At 46.2% G+C, this 27,453-nt stretch overlaps 1 protein-coding gene across 2 annotated transcripts in view; it reads right to left on the bottom strand.

Annotated features, from left to right (window-relative positions):
- Positions 1-27,453, bottom strand: part of GALNT17 (polypeptide N-acetylgalactosaminyltransferase 17) — a 440,942-nt gene that overhangs the window by 190,038 nt on the left and 223,451 nt on the right. For both annotated transcript variants that reach the window (XM_055409983.2, XM_088832981.1), the window contains exons 4-5: positions 10,462-10,636; positions 6,186-6,383 (exon numbers count right to left, since the gene is read on the bottom strand). In XM_055409983.2, the coding sequence (XP_055265958.1) occupies positions 6,186-6,383; positions 10,462-10,636 (373 nt within the window). The remainder of the gene's footprint in view (positions 1-6,185; positions 6,384-10,461; positions 10,637-27,453) is intronic.

The following is a 27,453-nucleotide window of genomic DNA, read 5'->3' as shown; positions in this document are numbered from 1 at the left end:
TCTCCTTTTTCACTTTCATCAAGAGGCTTTTGAGTTCCTCTTCACTTTCTGCCATAAGGGTAGTGTCATCTGCATATCTGAGGTTATTGATATTTCTCCCGGCAATCTTGATTCCAGCTTGTGCTTCTTCCAGCCCAGCGTTCCTCATGATGTACTCTGCATATAAGTTAAATAAGCAAGGTGACAATATACATCCTTGACGTACACCTTTTCCTATTTGGAACCAGTCTGTTGTTCCATGTCCAGTTCTAACAGTTGCTTCCTGACCTGCATACAGGTTTCTCAAGAGGTAGGTCAGGTGGTCTGGGATTCCCATCTCTTTCAGAATTCTCCACAGTTTATTGTGATCCACACAGTCAAAGGCTTTGGCATAGTCAATAAAGCAGAAATAGATGTTTTTCTGAAACTCTCTTGCTTTCTCCATGATCCAGCGGATGTTGGCAATTTGATCTCGGGTGCCTCTGCCTTTTCTAAAACCTGCTTGAACATCTGGGAGTTCACGGTTTATATACTGCTGAAGCCTGGCTTGGAGAATTTTGAGCATGACTTTACTAGCGTGTGAGATGAGTGCAATTGTGCGGTAGTTTGAGCATTCTTTGGCATTGCCTTTCTTTGGGATTGGAATGAAGACTGACCTCTTCCAGTCCTGTGGCCACTGCTGAGTTTTCCAAATCTGCTGGCATATTGAGTGCAGCACTTTCACAGCATCATCTTTCAAGACTTGAAATAGCTCAACTGGAATTCCATCACCTCCACTAGCTTTGTTCGTAGTGATGCTTTCTAAGGCCCACTTGACTTCACATTCCAAGATGTCTGGCTCTAGGTCAGTGATCACGTTATCGTGACTATCTTGGTCGTGAAGATCTTTTTTGTACAGTTCTTCTGTGTATTCCTGCCACCTCTTTTTAATATCTTCTGCTTCTGTTAGGTCCATACCATTTCTGTCCTTTATCGAGCCCATCTTTGCATGAAATGTTCCCTTGGAATCTCTAATTTTCTTGAAGAGCTCTCTTGTTTTTCCTATTCTGTTGTTTTCCTCTATTTCTTTGCATTGATCACTGAGGAAGGCTTTCTTATCTCTCCTTGCTATTCTTTGGAACTCTGCATTCAGATGCTTATATCTTTCCTTTTCTCCTTTGCTTTTCGCCTCTCTTCTTTTCACAGCTATTTGTAAGGCCTCCTCAGACAGCCATTTCGCTCTTTTGCATTTCTTTTCCATGGGGATGGTCTTGGTCCCTGTCTCCTGTACAATGTCACGAACCTCCATCCAGAGTTCATCAGGCACTCTATCAATCAGATCTAGTCCCTTAAATCTATTTCTCACTTCCACTGTATAATCATAAGGGATTTGATTGAGGTCATATCTGAATGGTCTAGTGGTTTTCCCTACTTATTAATCATCTTAGTGTTACATAAAATATAAGATCAATTTTTGCCTAGCGCTTCACACATGTAGGGATAGTTGTGTGTTTGGGGCATTACAAAGCACTTTGTGTGTGTGTGTGTGTGCCTCACACATGTAGGGATAGTTGTGTGTTCTGGGCATTACATAGCACTTTGTGTGTGTGTGTGTGTGTGTGTGTGTGCCTCACACATGTAGGGATAGTTGTGTGTTCTGGGCATTACATAGCACTTTGTGTGTGTGTGTGTGCATGTGTGTGTGCGTGTGTGTGTGTGTGCCTCACACATGTAGGGATAGTTGTGTGTTCTGGGCATTACATAGCACTTTGTCTGTGTGTGTGTGCGTGTGTGTGTGTGTGTGTGCCTCACACATGTAGGGATAGTTGTGTGTTCTGGGCATTACATAGCACTTTGTGTGTGTGTGTGTGCATGTGTGTGTGCGTGTGTGTGTGTGTGCCTCACACATGTAGGGATAGTTGTGTGTTCTGGGCATTACATAGCACTTTGTCTGTGTGTGTGTGCGTGTGTGTGTGTGTGTGTGCCTCACACATGTAGGGATAGTTGTGTGTTCTGGGCATTACATAGCACTTTGTGTGTGTGTGTGTGCGTGTGTGTGTGCGCGCGCGCGTGCATGTGGACTCAGTAGCTCAGTCACGTCCGACTCTTCTGTGACCCCACAGACTGTAGCTCACCAGGCTCCTCTGTTCATGGAATTTTCCTGGCAAAAATATGGGAATGGGTTGCCATTTCTTCCTCAAGGTGATCTTCTCAACCCAGGGACCAAAGTGGAGTCTCCTGCACCTCCTGCACTGGCAGGCAGGTTCTTTACCACCGAGCCACCTGGAAGCCCAAAGCAGTGCACTGTATCCATTCCTTTTCCACTGTCACACTTTCATTCCCTTATCTGTCACGGCTGGAGGTCAGCTTCCCTGTGTGTCAGGGAGGAAGCAGTGCGTGGCCAGAAATATGAAACTGACTTTGAATCCATGGCCTGAACCCTGTCCCTTCAAGATCTGAAGGCCCTGGGGTCTTTAGGCATGCCCCGTTTAAATTCTGTTATAATACACATAACACAAAATGTACTGTTCTTAATCATTTTTATGTGTACAGTTCAGCAACATTAAATACATTTGCAGATTATGCAACCAGATGCCAGAACTCGTTTCATCTTGCAAAACTGAAACCCTACACCCACTGAATAACAAGTACCCATTTTCCCATTCTCCCCAGCCCCTGGAAACCACCACTCTGTCCTCTGTCTCTCTGAATTTGGCTATTCTGGGCACTTCACAGGAGTGAACTCATATAGTATCTGTCTCTTCATGAATGGTTTACTTCTCTTAGCATATAATGCCCAAGGCTCATCCATGTTGTAGCATGAGTCAAAATTTCCTTCTTTTTTTTTTTTAAATTATTTGTTTATTTATTTTTGGGTGCACTGCATCTTCCCTGCCTCACGTGGGCTTTCTCGAGTTGTGAGTGGGGGCTACTCTCTGGCTGCAGTGCATGAGCAGTGCATTCTGGTGATTTCTCCCGTTGAGAGGCAAGGGCTCTAGGGCAGATGGGCTTCAGTAGTTCCAGCTCTAGAGGGCAGGTTCAGCAGTTGTGGCACGCGGGCTTTCGTTGATCCTCAGCATGTGGGATCATCCCAGACCAAGGATCGAACCCGTGTCCCCTGCAGTGGCAGGCGGATCCCTATCCTCTGTACCACCAGGGAAGTCCTCTTTCTTTTTCTTAAGGTTAAATGACATTTCATTATAATTTTATCCATTTATCTGTTGATGGACATTTAGGTTACTTCCACATTTTGTTGATCGTGAATAACACTGCTATGAACACGAGTGTGCAAATATTCCTTTGAGATCCTGCTTTCAACTCTTTGGGGGTATATACCCATAAGCAGAACTGCTGGACCATATGGTAACTCTATTTTTAATTTTTAAGGACGATTACACTGTTTTCCATAGCAGCTGCACCTTTTTATCTCCCCACCAGCAATACTCAAGGATTCCAACTTCTCCACATTCTTGCCAACCCTTGTTTTTTACCTTTAAAAAACTATGGTAGCCATCCTGATGGGTGTGAAAGGATATCTCAACCAAATATCCCTTAAGGTTATGCTTTGGTTTTCAGATAATACCTCAGTGATGAGTCTACATTATTATTTGCAGAAATCTGAGAGTGCAGCCCTGCCGTAGTACACGAAGCCACTGAACATCTAGGTTGGGATGGGAACTGAGCTATGAGACATCCCCAGCTGAGCAAGTGATTAGCCCCAAAGGTTACCTTCCCTGTTGCATAAAATTGGCTTATTGGTAGCTCTACCCTAATGCAGTCTGTCAGCTTTCAATTTATGCTCGAAAATAAGAGAATATGGAACAAGGGTTGTTGTTCAGTCACTAAGTCATGTCTGATTCTTTGTGATCCCATGGACTGCAGCACGCCAGGCTTTCCTGTCCTTCGCTCTCTCCCGGAATTTGTTCGAATTCATATCCATTGAGTTGGTGGTGCTGTCTAACCATCTCAACCTCTGCCACTCTCTTCTCCTTTTGCATTCAATCTTTCCCAGCATCAGGGTCTTTTCCAATGAGTCATCTCTTCACATCAGGTGGCCAAAGCATTAGAGCTTCAGCTTCATTAGTCCTTCTAATGAATATTCAGGGTTGATTTCCTTTAGGACTGACTCGTTTAAACAGGGGTCTGTCCATTTCAAAACCCTACTCTGGTTTATCAAAATTTTATAAACTAAGAAAGAATTTCATGAATCCTTGCAGAAAATCCTCACTCCTGTTTCACAGTTGCCCGTTTATACCAACAAACACAGCCCCAAAACAAGGGCAAAGAATCAGTAAGACGGCCCCTTCCATCTCTTTGAACATAGAACCATGAAGATATTAAACCAGCTTTGATTCTCACGTAGAACTCATAAAAAATATTGATCCGTAACTCGGGTAACACCTTGTTTAAAAATCAAAGAATCTGTGGTGGGTTGAACAATACCCCCTGCTCCCTTCCTCCCGAAAAATATCCATATCCTCATCTCTGGAACTTGCTTATGTTACCTTATATGGAAAAAAGGGCTTCACAGATATGATTAAGTACACAGATGTGATTAAAGGATCTCAAGAAGCGGGAGATTGTTGTGGGTTATTCACACTGATCCCAATTGTCATCACAAAGGCCCCTATGGGAGGAAGTCAGGAAAGTCAAGGGAAGAAGGTGACCACGTGATTAAGGAAGCTGGGGGAGAAAGTGATGCAGTAGCCAAGAGCCAAGGAATGAGAACAGCCTTTAGAAGCTGGAAAAGGCAAGAAGTGGATTCTCCCTTCCAGCCTCCAGAAGAACCCACATGCAGACACCTTGCGTTGAGCTCTGTAAGGTTCACTGCAGATTACTGCAGTGCCTCTAGGATGTAAGAAAATAAATTTCTATGCTTTAAGCCAGGGGTCCCCAACCCTTGGGCCATGAACCGGTACCGGTCTATGGGCTGTTAGGGACCAGGCTGCACAGCAGGAGGAGAGCTGCAGGCAGGCGAGCGAGCAAAGCTTCACTGTGCTTACAGCAGCTTCTCATCACCTGCACTTCCTCCCATCAGATCAGAGGAGGCATTAGGTTCTCAAGGGAGCCTGAACTCTACTGTGAACTACGCATGCGAAGGATCTAGGGTGTGCGCTTCCTTATGAGAACCTAACACCGAATGATCTGATCCTGCATTACGGTGAATAACAGTGTATATACGGTGTATAATTACTTCATCACATGAAAGTGAAAGCATTAGTCACTCAGTCATGCCTGACTCTTGCGACCCCATGGACTGTAGCCCACCAGGCTCCCCTGTCCATGGAATTCTCTAGGCAAGAATACTGGAGTGGATAGCCATTCCTTTCTCTAGGGGATCTTCCTGACCCAGTTATCTAACCTCAGTCTCCTGCATTACAGGCAGATTCTTCACCATCTGAGCCACCAGGGAAGCCCACCTCATTATATCTCACGGTATAATAATAGAAACACAGTGCATAATAAGTGCAATGGGCTCCAATCATCCTGAAACCATCTCCCCCACTCCTGGTCTGCAGAAAAACTGTCTTCCACAAAACCGGTCCCTGGTGCCACAAAGGCTGGGAGCTGCAGCTTTAAGCCAGTAAATTCATGGTCATTTATTAGAGCAGACACAGGAAACGAAAATGGCATCAAAATCTACCAACTTCATTCACTGTCCCTTATATTTCAGCTTCCCAACTGCTCCACCACAAAGGACCTATCTCCTTGCCTCCAAGAGAAGCTGGTTGGGGTTTGGGGCAAAAATCCTACCAAGCTGTCCAAAGGCCCTGGGCTACCCATGGGGGTGGGGGGCAGGTGCCACACAGAAAATGTCCTTTGTGATGTGTTCCTACATCACGGCAATTGTAAAGCACCCAAGTATGGAAAAGTCCCAGGAATTAATACCTTTTCAACTTCATGCTTAAAAGCTCCTGAACACAGTTCAACAGAATACGAGGAAGAATAAAAAAGTGTGAGCGTTCCTACTGACGGCCATCCTTCAGGACTGCTGTTTAATAAGCTGAGGCAGAAAATTTTTAGTGAAAAAGAAGCAAAATGTAGCATCCTCTCTCAGCAAGAAAACTTCAGTGGGAAAAGATCCCAAATCCTCAAGCAACTGTTTTCCCCCCACTGCAGCTCCATCCCCAGGTGGTGTCTCCCAGCCTCTCTCCCTCCCTTCCTCCCTCCCTCGCCTGGGATCTGGGGACGCAAAGGCCTCCGGAGCATGCGCACTTGGCACAGACCTGATGGGGAGGGAAGGGTCTCCGGCGTCCCACCAGTCTTTCGGGGGGCTGATGTACATGCACCATAGCTCCCAGCTGTACCCGTGGGCCGAGTTCTCATACCGCTGCACCTCGAAGGTGTCCTGCTTGATGTTGTCGATGGAGGGAAGGATCACACGCTTCCGGTTCTCCTGGATCCGCGAGAGGACCGGTTCGGCCCTGAAACACACAGAAGTAGAAATAAAAATCTCTCCTGGGCTTCCCTGGTAGTCCAGTGGTTAAGAATCCACCTTACGATAAAAGGGACACTGGTTCCATCCCTGGTCCGGGAAGATCCCACATGCAGTGGGGCAACTAGGCTGCAGCTGCTGCTGCTAAGTCGCTTCAGTCGTGTCCGACTCTGTGCGATCCCATAGACGGCAGCCCACCAGGCTCCCCCGTCCCTGGGATTCTCCAGGCAAGAACACTGGGGTGGGTTGCCATTTCCTTCTCCAATGCATGAAAGTGAAAGTGAAGTCGCTCAGTCGTATCCGACTCTTAGCAACCTCATGGACTGCAGTCCACCAGGCTCCTCCACCCATGGGATTTTCCAGGCAAGAGTACTGGAGTGGGGTGCCACTGCCTTCTCCAGGCAACTAGGCTAGGGCACCACAATTACTGAGCCAGTGCTCTAGAGCCCGGGAGCTACAACTACTGGAAACATCCTTTGGTAGACCCTGCAATATCAACCGGAGAAGGCAATGGCAAGCCACTCCAGTACTCTGGCCTGGAAAATCCCATGGATGGAGGAGCCTGGTGGGCTGCAGGCCGTGGGGTCGCTAAGGGTCGGACACGACTGAGCGACTTCACTTTCACTTTTCACTTTCACGCATTGGAGAAGGCAATGGCAACCCACTCCAGTGTTCTTGCCTGGAGAATCCCAGGAACAGGGGAGCCTGGTGGGTTTCCGTCTATGGGGTCACGCAGAGTCGGACATGACTGAAGTGACTTAGCAGCAGCAGCAATATCAACTCCGGTCAAAAGTTAGTAGCACTGAGAAACCAGAGAAGCCACCACAATAAGCCCGTGCACCCAGTGAAGAGTAGCCCCCGCTTGCCGCAATTAGAAAAAGCTCGAGTGTGGCATCGAAGACCCACTACAGCCAAAACATAAAATAAATAAAAATTTTAAAAATCTCACTCCTGAGGCTCACCTGCACCCCCACTGGCCCAGACCTCAAGACCACAATGCATAGAAGCATCATAGCTGAAGGCTGGGCTTTGAGCAGGCTGGAACTCACAGGGAGGAGGCTCTAGATGGATCAGGAGGCTTTAAACGAGCCCCGTGGCCTGCAGCTCAAGCCCTCGCCCCTGTGGGGTCACCACAGTGTCACCTGTGCTGGCTTGAAAGGCCGGAAGCGAGAACTGAGAACCCCAGGGCCTCTGCCCCAGAAAGCCTGGCCAGTCTTTTATACCCACAGTGTCTAAGTCAAGGCCAGGCCCTCCCAAGAGAATCTGCACCGCCCTGCAGTTTCGTCCAGTTTCCAGTTTCCCCTTTGGCACTGGCCGATGCCTCCAGTTTTCTTTTTTCTGCAGGAGCTGAATTGTCTTTCCCCAAATAGGTCACTTCTGCCCTTGATGGCCTGGTTTCAATATGCATTTCACTAGCTTCTTTGTGCGTGTGACTATTTCAGTTGTTTTAATTGATTACTTAATTGATTTCTTAAAAGGCATCTAATTGGATGGGTTAGGGATGGCAGGCAGGAACTAATTGAATGCAAAAGTGGGCAGAATCCTGCCTCTCAGTGAGCCTGCCTCCTCGGGGCTGCAGCAGGAGAGAGGCAGGGACCTGGCTCAGGGTTCAAGGAGCAGCCCTGCCAGCTCAGGAGAAAGCAGATGGCCAGACACCCTTGCCAGGGTGTGTTCTCTGAGGCAGATGTAGGAAGGGATCATTTCCCACATTCGAGAAGGAAAAGATGGCTCTCAGAAACCAGGGCATTAATCTCCCTGCTTAGAACAGAGTGCAGGCTTTGGAAGGGAGTCAAGTGAAAATCCCATTCCTCTGCATTATTTGTAAGAATAATGAGAAAGCTCGGCCTCCATCCCATCTCTTTTCATTTGCAGCTATTGAATTACCTGTTGGCACATCTCATCTTTCTATTTAAAATGAGCAATAAAATATACCTGGAGCCATTTACTGCCTCTGATACTTTTGCACACGCCATAGAAGCTGATGCCAAAAGGGACTGACTTCTCACGATTTCTAGATGTGCTTCAGCACTCTGCCCCTTCCAAGTCCTTACTCTTGCTGTTGTCCTCCAGGAATGCCCTTGTGACTGGGCAGGAAGTCTAGTCACCCACATAGGCTTTTCCAATCAAGTGCCACCTCTCCCAAGAAGCCTGCCTTGATTTCTCCCAGTAGAGATTCATCCCTTCCACTCTTAGACCATCTTCTCCACCATATTCAAGTCACTCCGATGACATGCTGTCCAGGAACGTGGAGGTCAAGACAAAGAGGAACAGGTGGACGTGTGAAATAGAAGGCAAAACCAGCTAAAGCTGGAGGGGGATTGGATAAATTAACACAACATGATGGAGAGAGAAGAACTGAGTGATGGGGCCATGGGTGGTGCCACCTGATTGGACAGGAAAGAAATGAGGAGAGAATGACGTGGAGGAAAAGGCGAGACAGAGCAAGGCTAAGGCTCCATGTGTTCAGAAGGATTCTGGCTCAAGAGTTGCCAAACTTGAGTAAGCAGCAGAGTCTCTGGGTGGGGGCTGGTTAAAGCAGATTGCTGGGTCCCACCCCGAGAGCTTCTGATGTCATAGGTCTGGGTGGAACCCAAGGATATACATGTCTAACAAGTTCCCAGATGATGCTGGTCTGGGGACCACACTTTGAGAATGATTACGTGATAACGACAAGGCTCAGGGGACGTCAGGGCTGCAGACCAACAACTGTGTGTATCAGGGTCTGATAGCGGCAGAAAAACAGAAGGAAGAAAACTGGGCTCTGAGATGGTAACAGATGCCTGTGTGCACGGGAAAGGGCCAGTGTTAATGGTGACCCCAGGTTCCAAACCACGGTGTGCTCATGTGCAAAACCATCCTTTTATCTGGCCTTTAAAAGGATTCTAAAGTTGGTTTCAAACGAAAAATAGACATTTCAGTGTTTAATTAGTGATGGGATATGGGCTTTTCAAATAGGGTACTATGAAACAGCTCATATTCGAGATGCTATCATTCCTTTTTTTTTTTTTTTTTTGGCTGTATCGGGTGGCACAAAGGATCTTAATTCCCCAAACAAGGATCAAACCTGGGTCCCTTGTAGTGGGAGCGTAGGGTATCAACCACTGGATCACCAGGGAAGTCCCTCAAGACAGTATCACTGAGCATAGATAAATATTAATGAAGTTAAAGACTCTGCTTCTTACTAACCCTCTGCAACCTGGCGTAGGGGTTTAACCTCTGACTTGATTTACCATTGGTTAGTTAGAAATACTGAGTGACTTCACTTTCACACATTGGAGAAGGAAATGGCAACCCACTCCAGTGTTCTTGCCTGGAGAATCCCAGGGACGGGGGAGCCTGGTGGGCTGCCGTCAGTGGGGTCACACAGAGTCGGACATGACTGAAGTGACTTAGCAGCAGCAGCAGTTAGAAATAATCATATAACTGTAAAGCTCGAACCTAATTTTAACATGCTCATTGACTGATTTGGGCATTTTGGATGCTTCACTCTCTTACATACAAAATCTTCTCTTCCTTGTGTGCTCCCCAATTTCTCTCATATTGTTCTTTTTACCAGGAAATCAGGCAGGGCATATCGGCAGAGAGAAACCCTTCTCTTCCTCTAAATGATGTTAAAGACGATCCCATAAATTCTAGGAAGCTTTGCCTGAGTAGGCAGAATTAGAAATGAATCTTTTTCTCCCCCCGTAATAGTTAACCATCCTCCCCAGAAATGGAAACAAACAAATCAGCAAAAGAGAACAGGAATATGACTGCCTTGTCTCCTTAGCAAGGGTCATCTTGAGTCCTGTCTAACTAATATATCATTTTCACAGGGATTTTCATAATGGTAATAATATGATGATGACGGCAAGGATGACAATGATAGAATGAGTAAACAGCAGATGTATTTCTCCCTGCTTCCCAGTTTTATCCCAAACTACGGTCTCACCTTCTTTTCACCCACCCTTCCCCATTCTTCCCAGGGCCCCAGAAAAAGCAGGCCAAGTGCCCCCACCTCCCAGACTCCAGACTTCCTGACCATGCTGCAGGTCCCAAGAGCTTCCAGGTTTTCGCTTGTGACCTACCAGCCAGCGGTGAACTCCACGTGGGCATCAAAGAAGCCAGTGACCTGGCCGGTGGCCACCTTCCAGCCCTCAATCCGAGCTCGGATCAGTCCCTCTCTTTTCTGATTTCTCACCACCTTCACCAGCCCGGGGTAGCGTTTGTGGACGTACTCCTCCAAGGGGGCCTTCAGCTCCTCTGCAAATGACAAAACACAGGAAGATCCATAAATAGGCCAAATGTGCATCCAACCCATCGTGAGGCCAACGGATCTTCAGATAGTCCAGAGACTGCAGAAAAGTTTGCATGTTAGTCATTTTAGTAAAAAAGGACAACTGGGTCTGTGTGAGTCAGAAGGCATCTCTGACTGATGTCCTCTGAGATTTCTTTTCTTTCTACTCCTCCCTCCTTCCTTGGCCAGCATTCCTGTGCTCGCACTGTCTCTTGGGTCCTGTTTATCTGCTTTATATGGTTTTTTCCATCTGCACATACACTAGTCCTCACAGGATGTGTTCTGGGAGGTCCAGACCCATAGTTACACCCTAGATGTAATATTAACAGAGTTTGTGCTTTGGTCAAAGGATGTAAAATCTTCACCCAGCAGTAGAAATGCTACTGTGATGGCAAAAGAAATGCCAACAGGACTGAACGCTCCCTTCTGCCACCAGCAGGTGGTACAAAGTGCATTATTTATATGATCTAATTGAATCCTTGCAGCAACCTGGGTGGTTGCTAGATTAATCCCATTCATTTACTAGATGAACTCCACTTTGCAAATTAAGAACAGTCTTAGGAAGTGGGCTGCCCTGGTGGTCCAGTGGTTAACAATCCACCTTGCAGTGCAAGGGACATGGGTTTGATCCCCGGTAGGGGAAGACCTCAGAAGCTGCAGGGCAACTAAGCCCGTGCACCCAACTACTGAGCCTGCGCTCTGAAGCCCTTGCTCCACAACAGGAGAAGCCGCCGTAATGAGAAGCCTTTGAACAGCAACTAGAGTAGCTCCTGTAGCCTGCAGTTAGAGAAAGCCCTTGCATAGCAACGGAGACCCAGCACAGCCAAAAATAAATAAATACATAAATATAAATAAACATTTTTTAAAAAGAACAGTCTTAGGGAGGCGAACCTGTTCCAAGGGCACAACCTAGGAGCAGAAGAGATGAATCACAGGCCAAACGTGTCTAACTCCACAGTCATAAAGGGATACTCTTGTGTACCTGAGAATCATCATCTCATCACAAGGAAAAAAGAAAACCCACATTTTTTTATTCTATTTTTTAATAGCAGTATGAGACGCGGATGTTAACTAAGCTTATTGCAGCAATTACTTCACAATATGAAAGTGAAAGTCACTCAGTCACGTCCAACTCTTTGTGACCCCATGGACTAAACAGTCCATAGAATTCTCCAGGCCAGAATACTGGAGGGGGTAGCCTTTCCCTTCTCCAGGGGATCTTCCCAAAGCAGGGATTGAATCCAGGTCTCCCACATTGCAGGCAGATTCTTTACCGGCTGAGCCACCAGGGAAGCGTCACAATATATGTCAGGCAAATCATTATACTGCACCCCCGAAACTTACACAGTGCTGTATGTCAACTGAATCTGGATAAAAATGGGGGAAAAATCAGCAGGTGTAGAAAGACAAGCAGGGAAGGGTTGACAGAGAGGGAATTCTAAAATACACACACTCCAAGGACCCGCCCTGGCCTGGGAGAGTTTCTGGATCTGGAAACAGCCCAGGTGACTCAAATGTGAGTGGTCCACAGACAGTACGTTAGGAGACATTGTCGCCTCTGACTCTGCTCTAGAAAAACTCCAAAGATTGTATTTACAAATGTTGTACAGACCCCTCACTTGCTACTTCTACATGGCAACTTTTAGCAAATGCCCTTTGGGCTGCCATTTCCTCTTGCAGGGGATCTTCCCAACCCAGGGATCAAATCCATGTCTCTTATGCCTCCTACAATGGCAGGCTGGTTCTTGAGCACTAGCGCCACCTGGGAAGATCTGGCATTGCCAAAAAAAGACTAAAAAAAAAAAAAAAGAATAAATAAGATTTACATATAAGACCCTTTATATGCATTCAAAATCTTATTTCTAATACTAATTGGTCTATTATTAATATTATTCATATAGGTCTACTTTTAACTCTCCATCAACAACAATGCATCTTTCTAGCTAATCAATATCATTTTAAAGTCCAGCCACTATCATTCTATAGCAGTAGTCACCATCTTCCAGCTTACAAGATTTAGGAACACACTGTTCCAAACAACTGAAGTGACGGCCTGGGGGCTATCATGGGAACGCTGAGTGAGATGCCAGCATCCGATTAGCAAGGCCCAAGAACAAGTGACACTGAGAAGGCTTCACTTCCCAGGCCCTGCATGTGATTCCGGACCTCCTGAAGTATTGGGTTGTTTCCCTGCCTGGATTTAAAATCAATCTGGACACCAGCACTTTCCCAAGATGCTTACATTCTGGGTAAGGAGATGAGACATGTTCAATATTCAGAAGCTAAGAGGCAAAAAAAAAAAAAAAAAAATGGCCACAGAGGGCAAGGGTTACAAGGGGTGGGTCACAGACAGAGAAATGATTTTGGTTGGAAGTATCCAAGGAAGAGGTCGTATCTGAGATATGCAGCAGGTTAGGACATCTGCTCTTACTATTCCAGAATATACACGCACACTGCAAAATACACAGTGAGGAACTGGATCTTCTTAGGTGAGAGTCACTCATGTCTGGGGGACCAGGAAGATGTAATTAATGACAAGAGAAGACAATAAGAGAAGCAGAAGAAGGTGGGACAGGCTGAGGGGCCAGCAGACATCGGGGGTTGACTGCTGAACCAGGATAATGTCCAGAGTGAGAAGACAGGGCACAGAGTATTATGGACACAGTGGGAAGAGATGATTGCTTAGGAGACAACAAGAGTTCCAGAAGGAGACTTCAGATCCCACTTTGGGAAAGGTGTGTATTCAGGAGGCAGGGGGCAGAGTCAGAGGATGAGAGAAGCTACAAATAGCATCACAGGGGCAGAATCATACCAAGGGTTTGTGTGAACTCGCTTCAGTCTTATCTGACTCTGTGACCCCATGGACAGTAGCCCACCAGATTCCTCTGTCCATGGGATTTCCTGGAAAGAATACTAGAGTGGGTTTCCATGCCCTCCTCCAGGGGATCTTCCTGACTCAGGGATCAAACCAGCATCTCTTACGTCTCCCGCGTTGGCAGGCAGGTTCTTTACCACTAGTCTGCCTGGGAAGCCCAAATCAAGGGTAGAGTTTCCAAAAGGAGAAGCTGTGCATTCATGTCACAGATATTTACAGAGCGCCTCCATGGCTGAAAATGACACAATCCCTATTCTCAAAGAGTTGTTCAACAGCCAATGATAGGAAAGTCAAATGCGTTAGAGAAAATGAGAGCTAAGAACAGGCCATTTGATCCAGACAAATAGTAGATTCCTAAAGTGACCAGTGAGGGGAAAAAAAAAAAAAAGAATTCCCTTCTGGATACAGCTGGGTCCTCTGGGGAGAGGGTGAGTTTAGGAAGAAGTGAATGAGCAGAACAGCTCAGGACTGATTTCGAGAAAAGCTGGTCCTGATGGAACAGAGATGTGACAGGGTGCTGAGATTTAGAAGTCACTTCCTTGGCTCAGATGGTAAAGAATCTGCCTGCAATGCAGGTGATGGGGGTTTGATCCCTGGGTTGGGAAGATCCCCTGGAGAAGCGGATGGCTACCCACTCCAGTATTCTTGCTTGGAGAATTCTATGGACAGAGGTGCCTGGTGGGCTACCATGGGATCCTAAAGAGTTGGACACGACTGAACGACTAACACTTTCACTTATCATTTTAAAGTGAGAAAGTCCACAAACTAACTGAATAAAAACAAGGCCCCAGGCTCATCATGGAAGGAAACAAATCCTCAACCTGACAGCAGTAAGAAATGTCACACCCATCACCTAAGATCCTTTATCATCCTTAACAAACAAAACCACTCCTGGACATTATAATGACAGCAAGAAAAACATTTTACATAAGATTTTTCTCACTGGCAGACTCAGAAAAGACAATAAAACACTTCTATGGGCTTCCCTGATGGCTCTGTGGTACAGAATCCACCTGGGTCTCGAAGATTCCCTGGAGGAGGAAATGAAAACCTGTTCCAGTATGCTTGCCTGGGAAATTCCCTGGATAGAGGGGTCTGGCAGGCTACAGTCCACAGGCTCGCAAAAGATTTGGACATGACTCAGCGACGAAAATAGCAACTTTGCAAAAATAAATGTTTACCTATGAGTGTTATCAAATCCAATCCTAAATTGGTCTAGAGCCATTTGGGAATGCTTGTGTTTCTTAAGGTTTGGATCAATAACATTTGAGGTCAAGAGGGGAGAGGCAACTACTGCCCTGGATTGGAATGGACCAGAAGGGAGATCTATCTGCTTCTTCACAATGAAAGGAACAGCCGTCATCCAGACTTAAGGAGTACATATTGCAACAAGAAAGTTACAGTGAGAACAAAAGCAAAAATCATTATTACAGAATTTTATCCAGACCCTGCAATTTCAGTGGTATTGGAGAATAAAACATCAGTCTAGTCCCTTGTCTCTAAACCCTGTTCAGAGAAAAGTGTTGACCTAGAAGACTCATCTCCACGTGCTCCCAAAACATGTGCATGAACCTGGGCACCACACGTATGTGAGCTTGGAAGTGGCCACACTGTCCAGGATTGGGCTCCATCTGTACTTCTCAGCCCTCCTAGTTATCAAGTCTTGACAATGAGACTTAATGAATGTGCAATTCTCCTCAAGGTATGGAGACTCAATATAATCAGTCCAAGTTTAGATGTTGTTTCTTCTTTTTTTTATGCACTAATTAAAAAAAAATTATTGGAGTATAGTTGGGCTTCCCAGGTGGTGCTAGTGGTAAAGAACCCACCTGCCAGTGCAGGAGACATAAGAGACACTGGTTCAATTCCTGAGTTGGGAAGATCTCCTGGAGGAGGGTATGGCAACTCACTCCAGTATTCTTGTCTGAAGAATCCCATGGACAGAGGAGCCTGGAAGGCTCCAGTCCATAGCGTCACAAAGAGTTGGACATGACTGAAGTGACTTAGCACACATAACTGATTTACAATGTTGTGTTAATTTCTGCTGTACAGCAAAGTGAATCAGCCATATGTGTATATATACATATATATATGTCATATGCATGAGAATTGCCAGTGGGTCTGGGGTGTGGCCCAAGAAATCACATTTCTCACAAGCTCCACGAGGCTGCCGCTGCTGTTCTGGTGAACTCTCTTGGAGTAGCTCGGACTTAGAGCCAGTCCCTTATCCAGCCCCATCTGTGATGAGTTAACCCCTGCTCATGAACTAGGTCTTATCTGAAATGAGCAGACGTTCCATAATCCCAGTGTTGGCCACAGCTAGTCTCTGCTTTTGCCTGGACCTTCTTGTTCCACCCTGTCTGAAAGATGGAGCCCCTTGGAGAGGACTTCAGTCTAGACAGTGAGGGATTTGTCTTGCCCAAACTGGGATCCTGATGGCTTCCTTCCATCCACCCCTCACATGGAGCAACCTCCCCATCAAGCGCTTCAACAAGGACCCGGGTGTTCCCGGCTTTGGCTCTTACTCCCACAATCCGTTACGATGAGTGCTACAGTTCCACCAACACTGCTTCTGCTGCCGTCAGCAGCACCATCGCCACCACAGCCACTTAGAACCAGCCAACAGCTGCCGAGGTGTGGGCATACTGCTCACTGCGAATGCATGGGCTGTGACAGCTGGGACGAGAAAATAGCACATATGGCATGTTCCAATTAAAAAAAAAACCCGAAAAACATAACCATCTGCCTCAAAGCCATTGTTCTGCAGAGTGTGAGTTTCCTCTCTACCTGGGAATCACCGGGCAGGTGATGCAGGTTCCTGGACTGCCCTAAACGGCTCTACTTTACTGGGCTTGGTGGGGCTGCCCAGAAGTCCAGATGATTCTCCCACAAACCCTGAACTTCTCAAAAGCACTGCTTGATTTTTTTCTTTCACTGGTTTTACCATGTTAAGATACACGTAACATAAAATTAACCGTTTGACCATTTTAAAGTGTACAATGGCATCACGAGCATTAACAGTGTGGCTCAACCATCACCCCCATCTAGTTTCAGAAATTCTCATTACCCCCAAAGGAAGCCCCACATCCATTAAGCAGTCACTCTCCGTGTCTGGCCCATCTTCCAGCCCCTGGCACCACTAATCTGCTTTCACCTCTATGAATGTGTCTATTCTGGATATTTCAAAAACTGGAGTCGTAACAAGATGTGGCCTTTCTGTGTCTGTAAGTCCTGGTCAAATTTGAAGGTGAGGGGAAGCAAATTTTGTTTTTTTAAGGTGTGACTTTAAATCCCTTGGCCTTCCTGAAGGTCTGATTCATCATTCTGCTGCCTGTTAGTTTTTTTGATGCCTATTTTGGCTATTTGGTTGACTGAAAGCTTATTTACAAAACCCCTCCAGATTCATCGAAGGGGGTTCTGGTTTCTCTGAGGGGAGGATCCCGCCCTTGGATCTGTGTTCACACCCCTAGAGTCCCCCTGACTCTGATACTAGCCTTTTTCCTGTTCCTGATGGAAACTTCCAGCTCACCGTGCTTGGGGGGTCTTGAGTTAGCAGAGGGGAAAACCACCGTCCTTAATACAGGTTCAGCACAGTCATCAGGCATGATGCCCTATGTTTCTGCAGTGCTTTTTTATGAGGGTTTTTTCTTTTTTAATGTGTGAATCATCCATGATGCCATCAAAAGTCCTTCTCTCACCAAACTCTGAAGGGACAGCGATAACCTAAGAGGCACCCCCCGCCCCTGCTGCCCTCCTCTGCCCCTGCACAGGTCCATTGCATGGACCTGCCTCTGAAATCCTAGCCCTTAAGGACATCCATGGACTTCCCAGGTGGCGCTAGTCATAAAGAACCTGCCTGTCAATGCAGGAGATGTAGAGGCAAAGTTTCCATCTCTGGGTTGGGAAGTTACCCTGGAGGAGGGTCATTGCAACCCACTCCAATATTCCTGCCTGGAGGATCCCATGGACAGAGGAGCCTGGCGGGCTACAGTCGACAGGGTCACAAGGAGTTGGACACGACTGAAGTGACTTAGCATGCATGCAAGAACATCCATGAGGTTGTCACACCAAGTGAAATAAATCAGAGAAGGAGAAATATCGTATGACATCCCTTATATGAAGACTCTATAAGGAAATGATACAGATGAACTTATTTACAAATTAGAAACAGACTCAGACTTAGACAGCAAACTTACAGTTGCCAGGGGGAAGGATGGGGAGGAGGGACAGTTAGGGAGTTTGGGACGGACAAGTACACACTGATGTATTTAAAACGGATACCAACAAAGACCTACTGAAGAGCACAGGGAACTCTGCTCAGGGCTGTGTGGCAGCCTGGGTGGGAGGGGAGCTGGGGGAGAATGCATACGTGCGTATGTATGGCTGAGTCCCTCTGCTGTTCACCTGACACTATCACAACATTGTTAGTTGGCTATACTCCAATACAAAAGAAAAAGTTAAAAAATAACATCCATGGAGAGAGGGAGAGCAAACATGTGAAGACACAAGACCAAATAACACAGACGGTGGCTACATTGCATGTTTTATTCTCCGGGCATCTCAGCTTTGCAGACTTAAATAACGCATTGTCTGACTATGGGAGTGAAAAAAAGAGGCGAGGTGAGAGCTAGAAACTTCAGGAAGAATGGGGGAGATTAAAAAGGGATGCTTTCGGCATGTATGAAAGCATTTTAAAGGCGATGCCACAGTGAGATCAAAGCAAGGGGGAGAGAAAGCAAAAGACGAAAAGAAGCAAGAAAAAAGATGTGACGTGCAAAATACCGAAGTGTTAAACTAAATATATCACACGGAGCAGTGCATTCAGGGGAGAGACTTTGAAAAGGAAAGCCATCTCTGCTTTTATTCCTTTGTTAAGAAATTCCTCTCTACTGCTTCTTCCATTTAAATTTCACCTTAAAAAAAAAATACAAGGAGCCCAACCCCACAGGAAAATATCATAATGCCTCTTTGGGGGTGGCTCCAGATTGCTCCCCCAAATTAAGAGCATTCCCCTATCTCACCCCATCAAAAGGCAGTTGAAAATCTGGTACTTGCAGCTGATTCTAATAATAACATGTGAATTTAAGCGATAAAATTTGTCTACAGCCTGCAGTGTGTTTTTCTTTCATTACGTTTATTTACTGTGATATTGATTCTGAACTCTCTGAAGCTGGCAAATCTCTTCTCTGAAATAACCAAACTCACCATCTGGAGGAGGGGGGCGGTGCTCAGGGGGAGCAAAATGGCACACAGGAAACCCTGGAGAGAACCAGGGTCAGAGCTCAGAGTTTGGTTACTTCTTGGAGTTTTCCTTAAATGCAGTTGTCAGCCAGGAATGGAATAACAGTAAGTTACCTGGTCAGTCTCCTCCAGTATTTTGGGTACCTCTGTATTCAGAGCCCTGAATTCTCCAAGGTCAAAGGCAGTATGAGGCCTTTGAAGTGAAATGAAAGTCGCTTAGTTATGTCTGACTTTTTGCGACCCCATGGTCTGTAGCCCACCAGGCTCCTCTGCCCATGGAATTCTCCAGGCAAGAATACTGAAGTGGGTTGCCATTGCCTTCTCCAGGGGACCTTCTGGAACCCAGGGATGGAACCCGGGCTCCAAAATCATTGTGGATGGTGACTGCAGCCATGACATTAAAAGCTTCTTGGAAGAAAAGCTATGACAAACCTAGACAGTGTATTAAAAAGCAGAGATGTTACTGTGCCTACAAAAGTCTGTACAGTCAAAGCTACGGTTTTTCCAGTAGTCATGTACAGATGTGAGATCTGGACAATAAAAAAAAGGCTGAGCACCAAAGAACCGATGCTTTTGAACTATGGTGCTGGAAAAGACTCTTGAGAGTCCCCTGGACTGCAAGGAGATCAAATGAGTCAATCCTAAAGGAAATCAATCCTGAATATTCATTGGAAGGACTGATGCTGAAGCTGAAGCTTCAATATTTTGGCCTCCGGATGGGAAGAGCAGACTCACTGGAAAAGACCCTGATGCTGGGAAAGACTGAAGGCAGGAGAAGGGGATGACAGAGGATGAGATGGTTGGATGGCATCACCGACTCGATGGACATGAGTTTGAGCAAACTCCAGGAGATGATGTAAAGAGAGGGAAGCCTGGCGTGCTGCAGTCCATGGGGTTGCAAAGAGTCGGATGAAGCTTAGCAACTGAACAACAATGGTCCCTACCTGAGAGGGTTGTTCAGGGTGTTAAATAAGAGGATGTCTGCAAAGCACTTAGCTCAGGGCCCAGCAAACAGAAGACACTCGGTGCATGTTAAACTTATTGCTCATTTTTTATTGTATGTGTCTTGGGAAACAAGGGGATGACTGGACAGGGGACAGGAGGGCCTCGAGGGTGGGGAGGGAGTCTTGAACCAGAAGGAAGAAGGAAAGCACAGAGAGAGGTGACCCTTGCCAGGGACTCCTCCAGAGTCCTAGTTCCAGGACCAGGATGGCTGAGTAGGAGCCCCGACTCCTGCAAATTCTTTTATGATTTTTTTCTTTTTATCGGAGTATAGGTGCTTTACGCTGTTGTATTAGTTTCACCTGTACAGCAAAGGGAATCAGCTATACCTGAACGTCTATCCCCTCTGTTTTGGATGTCCTTCCCATTTAGGTCACCACAGAGCACTGGGAAGAACTCCCTGTGCTGTAGAGCAGGCTCTCGTTAGTTACCTATTTTATTCATAGTGGTGCGAATATGTCAACCTCAGTCTCCCCGGCCTTCCCACCCGCTCTTCCCCACTTGGGGTCCATCCATTTGTTCTCTGCGTCTGTGTCTCTATTTCTGCAAATAAGTTCACCTGTACCATTTCTCTAGAATCCACATGTATGTGCTTCATATATAATACTTGTTTTTCTCTTTCTGACTCTGTACAACAGTCCCTAGGGCCATGAACTTCTTTTCTTAAATGGGTATCAGTGACCATCTCCCAGTGTCAGAGGGTGTGGTCTAGACTCTAGGAGATGTGTGCCCAGTTAGCACCATGGAGCCGTGCCCAGGACATGCCCCCCACCCCAGGGTTCCTTGACTTCCTTCAGCGATCATTCACACGCAGGCCCCCTTGAAGCCAGATATCCTCCCATGTGTGTAAAACAAGGAAACTAGCGGCCAGGCAGGACCTGGCCGTCAGGATTCAGAAGGCAGCCATGGTGCCCCGAGGGTCAGAGATAAGGAAGGCTTTATTCCAACCTCTGTGCAAGTGCCAGGCACAGACCCTCCCGGACTCTGCAGCACAGCCTGAGGCCAAAGAGCCTCTGTTCAGCAAACTGCTCAGAGCTCAAGAGATCTAAAGATTCTCTTGTTAGGACCAACTCAGGATCCACTTCACTTTTCCAAAAAAATAAGATTAAAGCTCCAACGCTGCTCCTTGGGGAAAAAAGGTGAAAATGGCCACGCCTGGCCTTTCTGACTATTTCCACCGACCCCTGGGCTCCCATGACCCACCTCTCCCTCTGTCTCACCTGTCCACTTCCCTGATCCCATCCCCAGCCAGGCTGTTCAAGGAGCCTTTTTTTTTTTTTTTAATCCCTCCTGCTCTGAGGCTGCTCAGCATTGTCACAGGACATGATCATGCTGTCCCTCTTCAATCCTGTGGCTCAGCAAGTCCCCCATCTCTGACTGGGACTCTCTCTCTCTGAAACTCCATCAATTCTTACATGTTGAATCCCACTGCCCACCTTCCTCTCTGAGACAGGCTGGGAGCTGGGACCCTCTGCTGCAGCGCTGCAATGCCTACATCTGAACACACCTCTTCTTGAGCAACAGAATACAAAAAGACTGCATGAGACTAAAAATGACTGTGAAAGTGCAGTTGGGGCAAATTTTGGACAAAAGCTCCAAAGAGACCAAATTACCCAACTGCCACTTTGGAAGAACCTGGAGCAAAAGCAGGGTACTGCACAGACCCCCTGCACACAACACCACCTAAGGGGTGGGTTAACTAGCTTAGCCACCCCTGCACCCACCCCTGCCCTCGTCCCATGTAAGGAATAAGCTGGACCCCCACCTCAGGGAGCCAGCAAGCAAGGGAACCTGTTGTTTGTTCTTGCTCCCCTCGGCGGCAGCAGGGGCCCCAATAAAGCCCCACCTGAGTTTCTCATCTGGCTTCTGATCAACTTCTATTCCCTGGTGGCTCAGGCAGTAAAGAATCCGCCTGCAATGCAGGAGACCTGGGTTTGATCCCTGGGTTGAGACGATCCCCTGGAGGAGGGCCTGGCAACAAGGCTTCCCTGGTGGCTCAGATGGTAAAGAATCCGCCTGCAATGCGGGAGACCAGGGTTCAATCCCTGGGTTGGGAAGATCCCCTGGAGGAGGGCATGGCGACCCACCCCAGTATTCGTGCCTGGAGAATCCCCACGGACAGAGGAGCCTGGTGGGCTACAGTCCGTGGGGTCACAAAGCGTCGGACACGACTGAGTGACCAAGCACAAGGAAGCCAAGAACCCTGGTCGGTAACACGTCCACATTCCAAGCACTTGTGCCCTGAGATCCAGGTTCGTCTATTTCACTCCACTGCTGTTCCCTCCCATCCACATGTCCAAGTTCTAACTGTCTCTCGTGGTCCAACTCAAGTGCCACATCCTTCTCAAAGGCCCCACTGATTTCCCCAACTTGTGGGAACCCCAAGCGTGAATCCCATGGACGGGGTTACAACAAACAAGGTCCACGGTGTGCTTGTCCACCCTGCTCCCTCTATTTCTTGAGATTTCGCCCAAGGTCACTGGAGCGTGGCAGTTCTATGCATTACCCTGTCCTCCTGCCACAGTTAGCAGGTCCAGTGAAGGCCATCTGACCCAAACGAGAGCACCAATTCCCTTCCCTGGGATTCCCCTGGAGAGGTGGTCCTGTCCCCCTACAATGACTGAAGCTGTAATTACAATGTCAACGTTGGGCCATCTTTGCAACCACGCTTCCCTCCAGATGGCCTGGAAAACTGGAAGTGGCCAGTCTTCCCAAGCCAACAGGGGAAGGAGGAACTCAGGGACAACGGAGCCCGGGCAGAAGAACACTACTGTGTGTGAGTGCCTGGGTCTCACTTTCCCTGGGCCCAGCCTCATTCTCATCTCTGGGGGTGTATAAGCCCCTCCAGGACCTTGTATTGTTGGGTCTTGTGTGTGTGTGTTTAGTTAATGAGTGTATGACTCTTTGCAACCCATGGACTGTAGTTCACCAGGCTCCCCTGTTCATGGAATTTTCCAGACAAGAATACTGGAGTGGGTTGCCATCCAGGGGATCTTCTCAACCCAGGGATTGAACCCGAGTCCCTTGTATCTCATGCATTGGCAGGTGGATTCTTTACCACTAGAGCCCCCTGAGAAGCCCAGTGGGTCTTATCTAATGGAAAACCAAATCTGATCCCAAGGGAAAACTTTCAACATACATTAAAAAAAATATATATTTTTTTGCCACACAGCATATGGGATATTAGTTCCCCAACCAGAGATCGAACCTGTGCCCCCTGCACTGGAAGCGCAGAGTCTTAACCAGTGGACCACTGCGGAAGTCCCTCAACATAGTTTTTTAATTACCCCTGGTTCTGTAGGAATGCAACCCATTCCCCTTGGTATCACAGTCAAGGTTGCCAAGGTTAAAACAGAAACTTTTCCTCCACTGGAAGTTTGGCTGGAAGACACACAATTAATCTGATTTCTAAAGAGAAGTTGTCACATAGATGGAATAAATGACCAGAAAGTTCGACTGAATGTGTGTTTACCATAATTCAAGCAATGAGACCCTTAAGCATTTATCCTAGAGAAATGAAAATTTATTTTTGTATCGACATCTGTACGCCAATGTTCACAGCACCAAAATCTCCTTCCATTGATGAAGGACTAAACAAACTGGGATCCTTTATTGCAGTGCAGACTCTCTAGCTGCAGTGTGGCATGTGGGATGTTAGTTCCCTGATCAGGGATCAAACTTTCATCCGCTGCATTGCAAGAAGGATTCTTAACCACTGGACCACAAGTCCCCGTACTAGAGTTGTGCAAAAGGTTACCAGTGGGGGGAAACTCAGAGAAGGGCACATAAGACCCCTTGTACATTTTTGCAACTTTTTGTGAATCTAAAATTATTTGAAAATAACGAGGTTTTATGTTGTTTTTTGGAGCAGTTAACATAGGAAGGTTTAGCTGAATTCTCACATTATCTCTAGTGTAAAGATACACTCACTCCTTCTCCTCTCCTCCCCATGGCCTGAAAACACCACAGGGAGAAATGCAAATGTACAACCTAATTGTGATTACAGACCCACAGAGCAAATGCTGTCACATTGCAGTGATCTGGTTGGGGAAAAAAACAAGTATTATTTCCGATTAGTAAGGCTCTTTACAGGTTGGGGAGAGGCAGGTGCTGTTCCAATAAGGAAGCCTGGCCCAGTATGGAGCAGTGTGATAACAAGGTGTCCCTTGGCTACTTCACTCAGAGCCTCAACACAGGAAAAATGTTATCTTCCCGAAACACAAGACCTCTCCTATCTCTGCAATGATAAACCAAGAAGAAAAGCAAACAATGCCAGTATGCCTTCTCTAAAATCCCTTTTGAAAGCCTGGAAGGTTGAGCCTTCCATTGCAAAGAGTTTTCTAACTCGATACATCGTGCTTTCAACCACTGAACACACAACCAAGAGAAGTGCTTCATCAGGGGTGCTCACTCACGGAAATGTGAGTCTACAGCCACCCAGGGCACCAAGAGTGGCAAATCTTGATGACTGGAGACAGGTGCCTTTTGAGATCTAAACAAAAACAACAAGGGCATTGACGCCAAGATATGTATTGGATTGGCCAAAAAGTTCATTTGGGTGTTTTATATAGAAAAACCCGAATGAACTTTTTGGTCAATTCAATAGAACAATGCTAAACACAAGGACTGATGCTAAAGCTAAAACTGCAATACTCTGGCCACCTCATGCGACAAGTTGACTCGCTGGAAAAGAGTCTGATGCTGGGAAAGGTTGGGGTCGGGAGGAGAAGGGGACGACCAAGAATGAGATGGCTGGATGGCATCACCGACTCGATGGACATGAGTTTCAGTGAACTCCAGGAGTTGGTGATGGACAGGGAGGCCTGGCGTGCTGTGATTCATGGGGTCGCAAAGAGTCGGACATGACTGAGCGACTGAACGGAACTGAAACACAAAAACACCCAGGATGATGCCAGGGGAAGTACAAAAAATGCTTTGCATGCATATCTTTTAAGGGAACATATCCAGTCAGCCTATGGGTGAATTTAACTCAGATGACCATTATATCTACTACTGTGGGCAGGAATCCCTTAGAAGAAATGGAGTAGCCATCATGGTCAACAAAAGAGTCCGAAATGCAGTACTTGGATGCAATCTTAAAAAACAGACAGAATAATTTCCATTCGTTTCCAAGGCAAACCATTCAATATTACAGTAATCCAGGCCTATGCCCCAACCGGTAATGCTGAAGAAGCCGAAGTTGAAAGGTTCTGTGAAGACCTACAAGACCTTTTAGAACTAACACCCAAAAAAGATGTCCTTTTCATTATAGGGGACTGGAATGCAAAAGTAGGAAGTCAAGAAACACCTGGAGTAACAGGCAAATTTGGCCTTGGAGCACGGAATGAAGCAGGGCAAAGGCTAATAGTGTTTTGTCAAGAGAACGCACTGGTCATAGCAAACACACTCTTCCAACAACACAAGAGAAGACTCTAAACATGGACATCACCAGATGGTCAACACCGAAATCAGACTGATTATATTCTTTAAAGCCAAAGATGGAGAAGCTGTATACAGTTAGCAAAAACAAGACCAGGAGCAGACTGTGCTTCAGATCATGAACTCCTTATTGCCAAATTCAGACTGAAATTGAAGAAAGTAGGGAAAAACCACTAGACCATTCAGATATGACCTAAATCAAATCCCTTATGATTATACAGTGGAAGTGAGAAATAGATTTAAGGGACTAGATCTGATAAATAGAGTGCCTGATGAACTCTGGACGGAGGTTCGTGACATTGTACAGGAGACAGGGACCAAGACCATCCCCATGGAAAAGAAATGCAAAAAAGCAAAATGGCTGTCTGAGGAGGCCTTACAAATAGCTGTGAAAAGAAGAGAAGTGAAAAGCAAAGGAGAAAAGGAAAGATATAAGCATCTGAATGCAGCGTTCCAAAGAATAGGAAGGAGAGATAAGAAAGCCTTCCTCAGCGATCAATGCAAAGAAATAGAAGAAAACAACAGAATAGGAAAAACAAGAGATCTCTTCAAGAAAATTAGAGATTCCAAGGGAACATTTCATGCAAAGATGGGCTCAATAAAGGACAGAAATGGTATGGACCTAACAGAAGCAGAAGATATTAAGAAGAGGTGGCAAGAATACACAGAAGAACTGTACAAAAAAGATCTTCACAACCAAGATAGTCATGATAACGTGATCACTGACCTAGAGCCAGACATCTTGGAATGTGAAGTCAAGTGGGCCTTAGAAAGCATCACTACGAACAAAGCTAGTGGAGGTGATGGAATTCCAGTTGAGCTGTTTCAAATCTTAAAAGATGATGCTGTGAAAGTGCTGAACTCAATATGACAGCAAATCTGGAAAACTCAGCAGTGGCCACAGGACTGGAAAAGGTCAGTCTTCATTCCAATCCCAAAGAAAGGCAATGCCAAAGAATGCTCAAACTACCACACAATTGCTCTCATCTCACATGCTAGTAAAGTCATGCTCAAAATTCTCCAAGCCAGGCGTCAGCAATATGTGAACCGTGAACTCCCAGATGTTCAAGCAGGTTTTAGACAAGGCAGAGGCACCCGAGATCAAATTGCCAACATCCACCGGATCATGGAAAAAGCAGGAGAGTTCTAGAAAAACATCTATTTCTGCTTTATTGACTATGCCAAAGCCTTTGACTGTGTGGATCACAATAAACTGTGGAACATTCTGAAAGAGATGGGAATACCAGGCCACCTGACCTGCCTCTTGAGAAACCTGTATGCAGGTCAGGAAGCAACAATCAGAACTGTACATGGAACAACAGACTGGTTCCAAATAGGAAAAGGCGTACGTCAAGGCTGTATATTGTCACCTTGCTTATTTAACTTATATGCAGAGTACATCATGAGGAACGCTGGGCTGGAAGAAGCACAAGCTGGAATCAAGATTGCTGGGAGAAATATCAATAACCTCAGATATGCAGATGACACCACCCTTATGGCAGAAAGTGAAGAGGAACTCAAAAGCCTCTTGATGAAAGTGAAAGAGGAGAGTGAAAAGGCTGGCTTGAAGCTCAACATTCAGAAAACAAAGATCATGGCATCTGGTCCCATCACTTCATGGGAAATAGATGGGGAAACAGTGTCAGACTTTATTTTTTTTGGGCTCCAAAATCACTGCGGATGCTGATTGCAGCCATGAAATTAAAAGACGCTTGCTCCTTGGAAGGAAAGTTATGACCAACCTTGATAGTATATTAAAAAGCAGAGACATTACTTTGCCAACAAAGGTCTGTCTAGTCAAGGCTATGTTTTTCCCGTGGTCATGTATGGATGTGAGAGTTGGACTGTGAAGAAAGCTGATCGTTGAAGAATTGATGCTTTTTTTTTTTTGTGACTTTCTCAAAATTTATTTATTTTTTTTTTTTATAATTTTTTTTTTCTTTACAGTTAAAAGTATTTTTATTAAAAAAGCACAAATGCAAAGAAATGAACAGAGGAAAATTTATGCGTCGAACCTGGACTGGTCACTTATGATAATATACATGCTACAATTCCATTCTCCCCAATCATTCCACCTTCACCCTCTCCCACAGAGTCCCAAAGACTGTTTGAACTGTGGTGCTGGAGAAGACTCTTGAGAGTCCCTTGGACTGCAAGGAGATCCAACCAGTCCATTCTAAAGGAGATCAATCCTGGGTGTTCATTGGAAGGACTGATGCTAAAGCT

This window comes from Moschus berezovskii, chromosome 27 (genome assembly GCF_049115385.1).
Source record: "Moschus berezovskii isolate FMDL1 chromosome 27, NW_MosBer_1.0, whole genome shotgun sequence".
Lineage (NCBI taxonomy): Eukaryota > Metazoa > Chordata > Mammalia > Artiodactyla > Moschidae > Moschus > Moschus berezovskii.
This window is presented reverse-complemented; position numbering and strand designations above follow the sequence as displayed.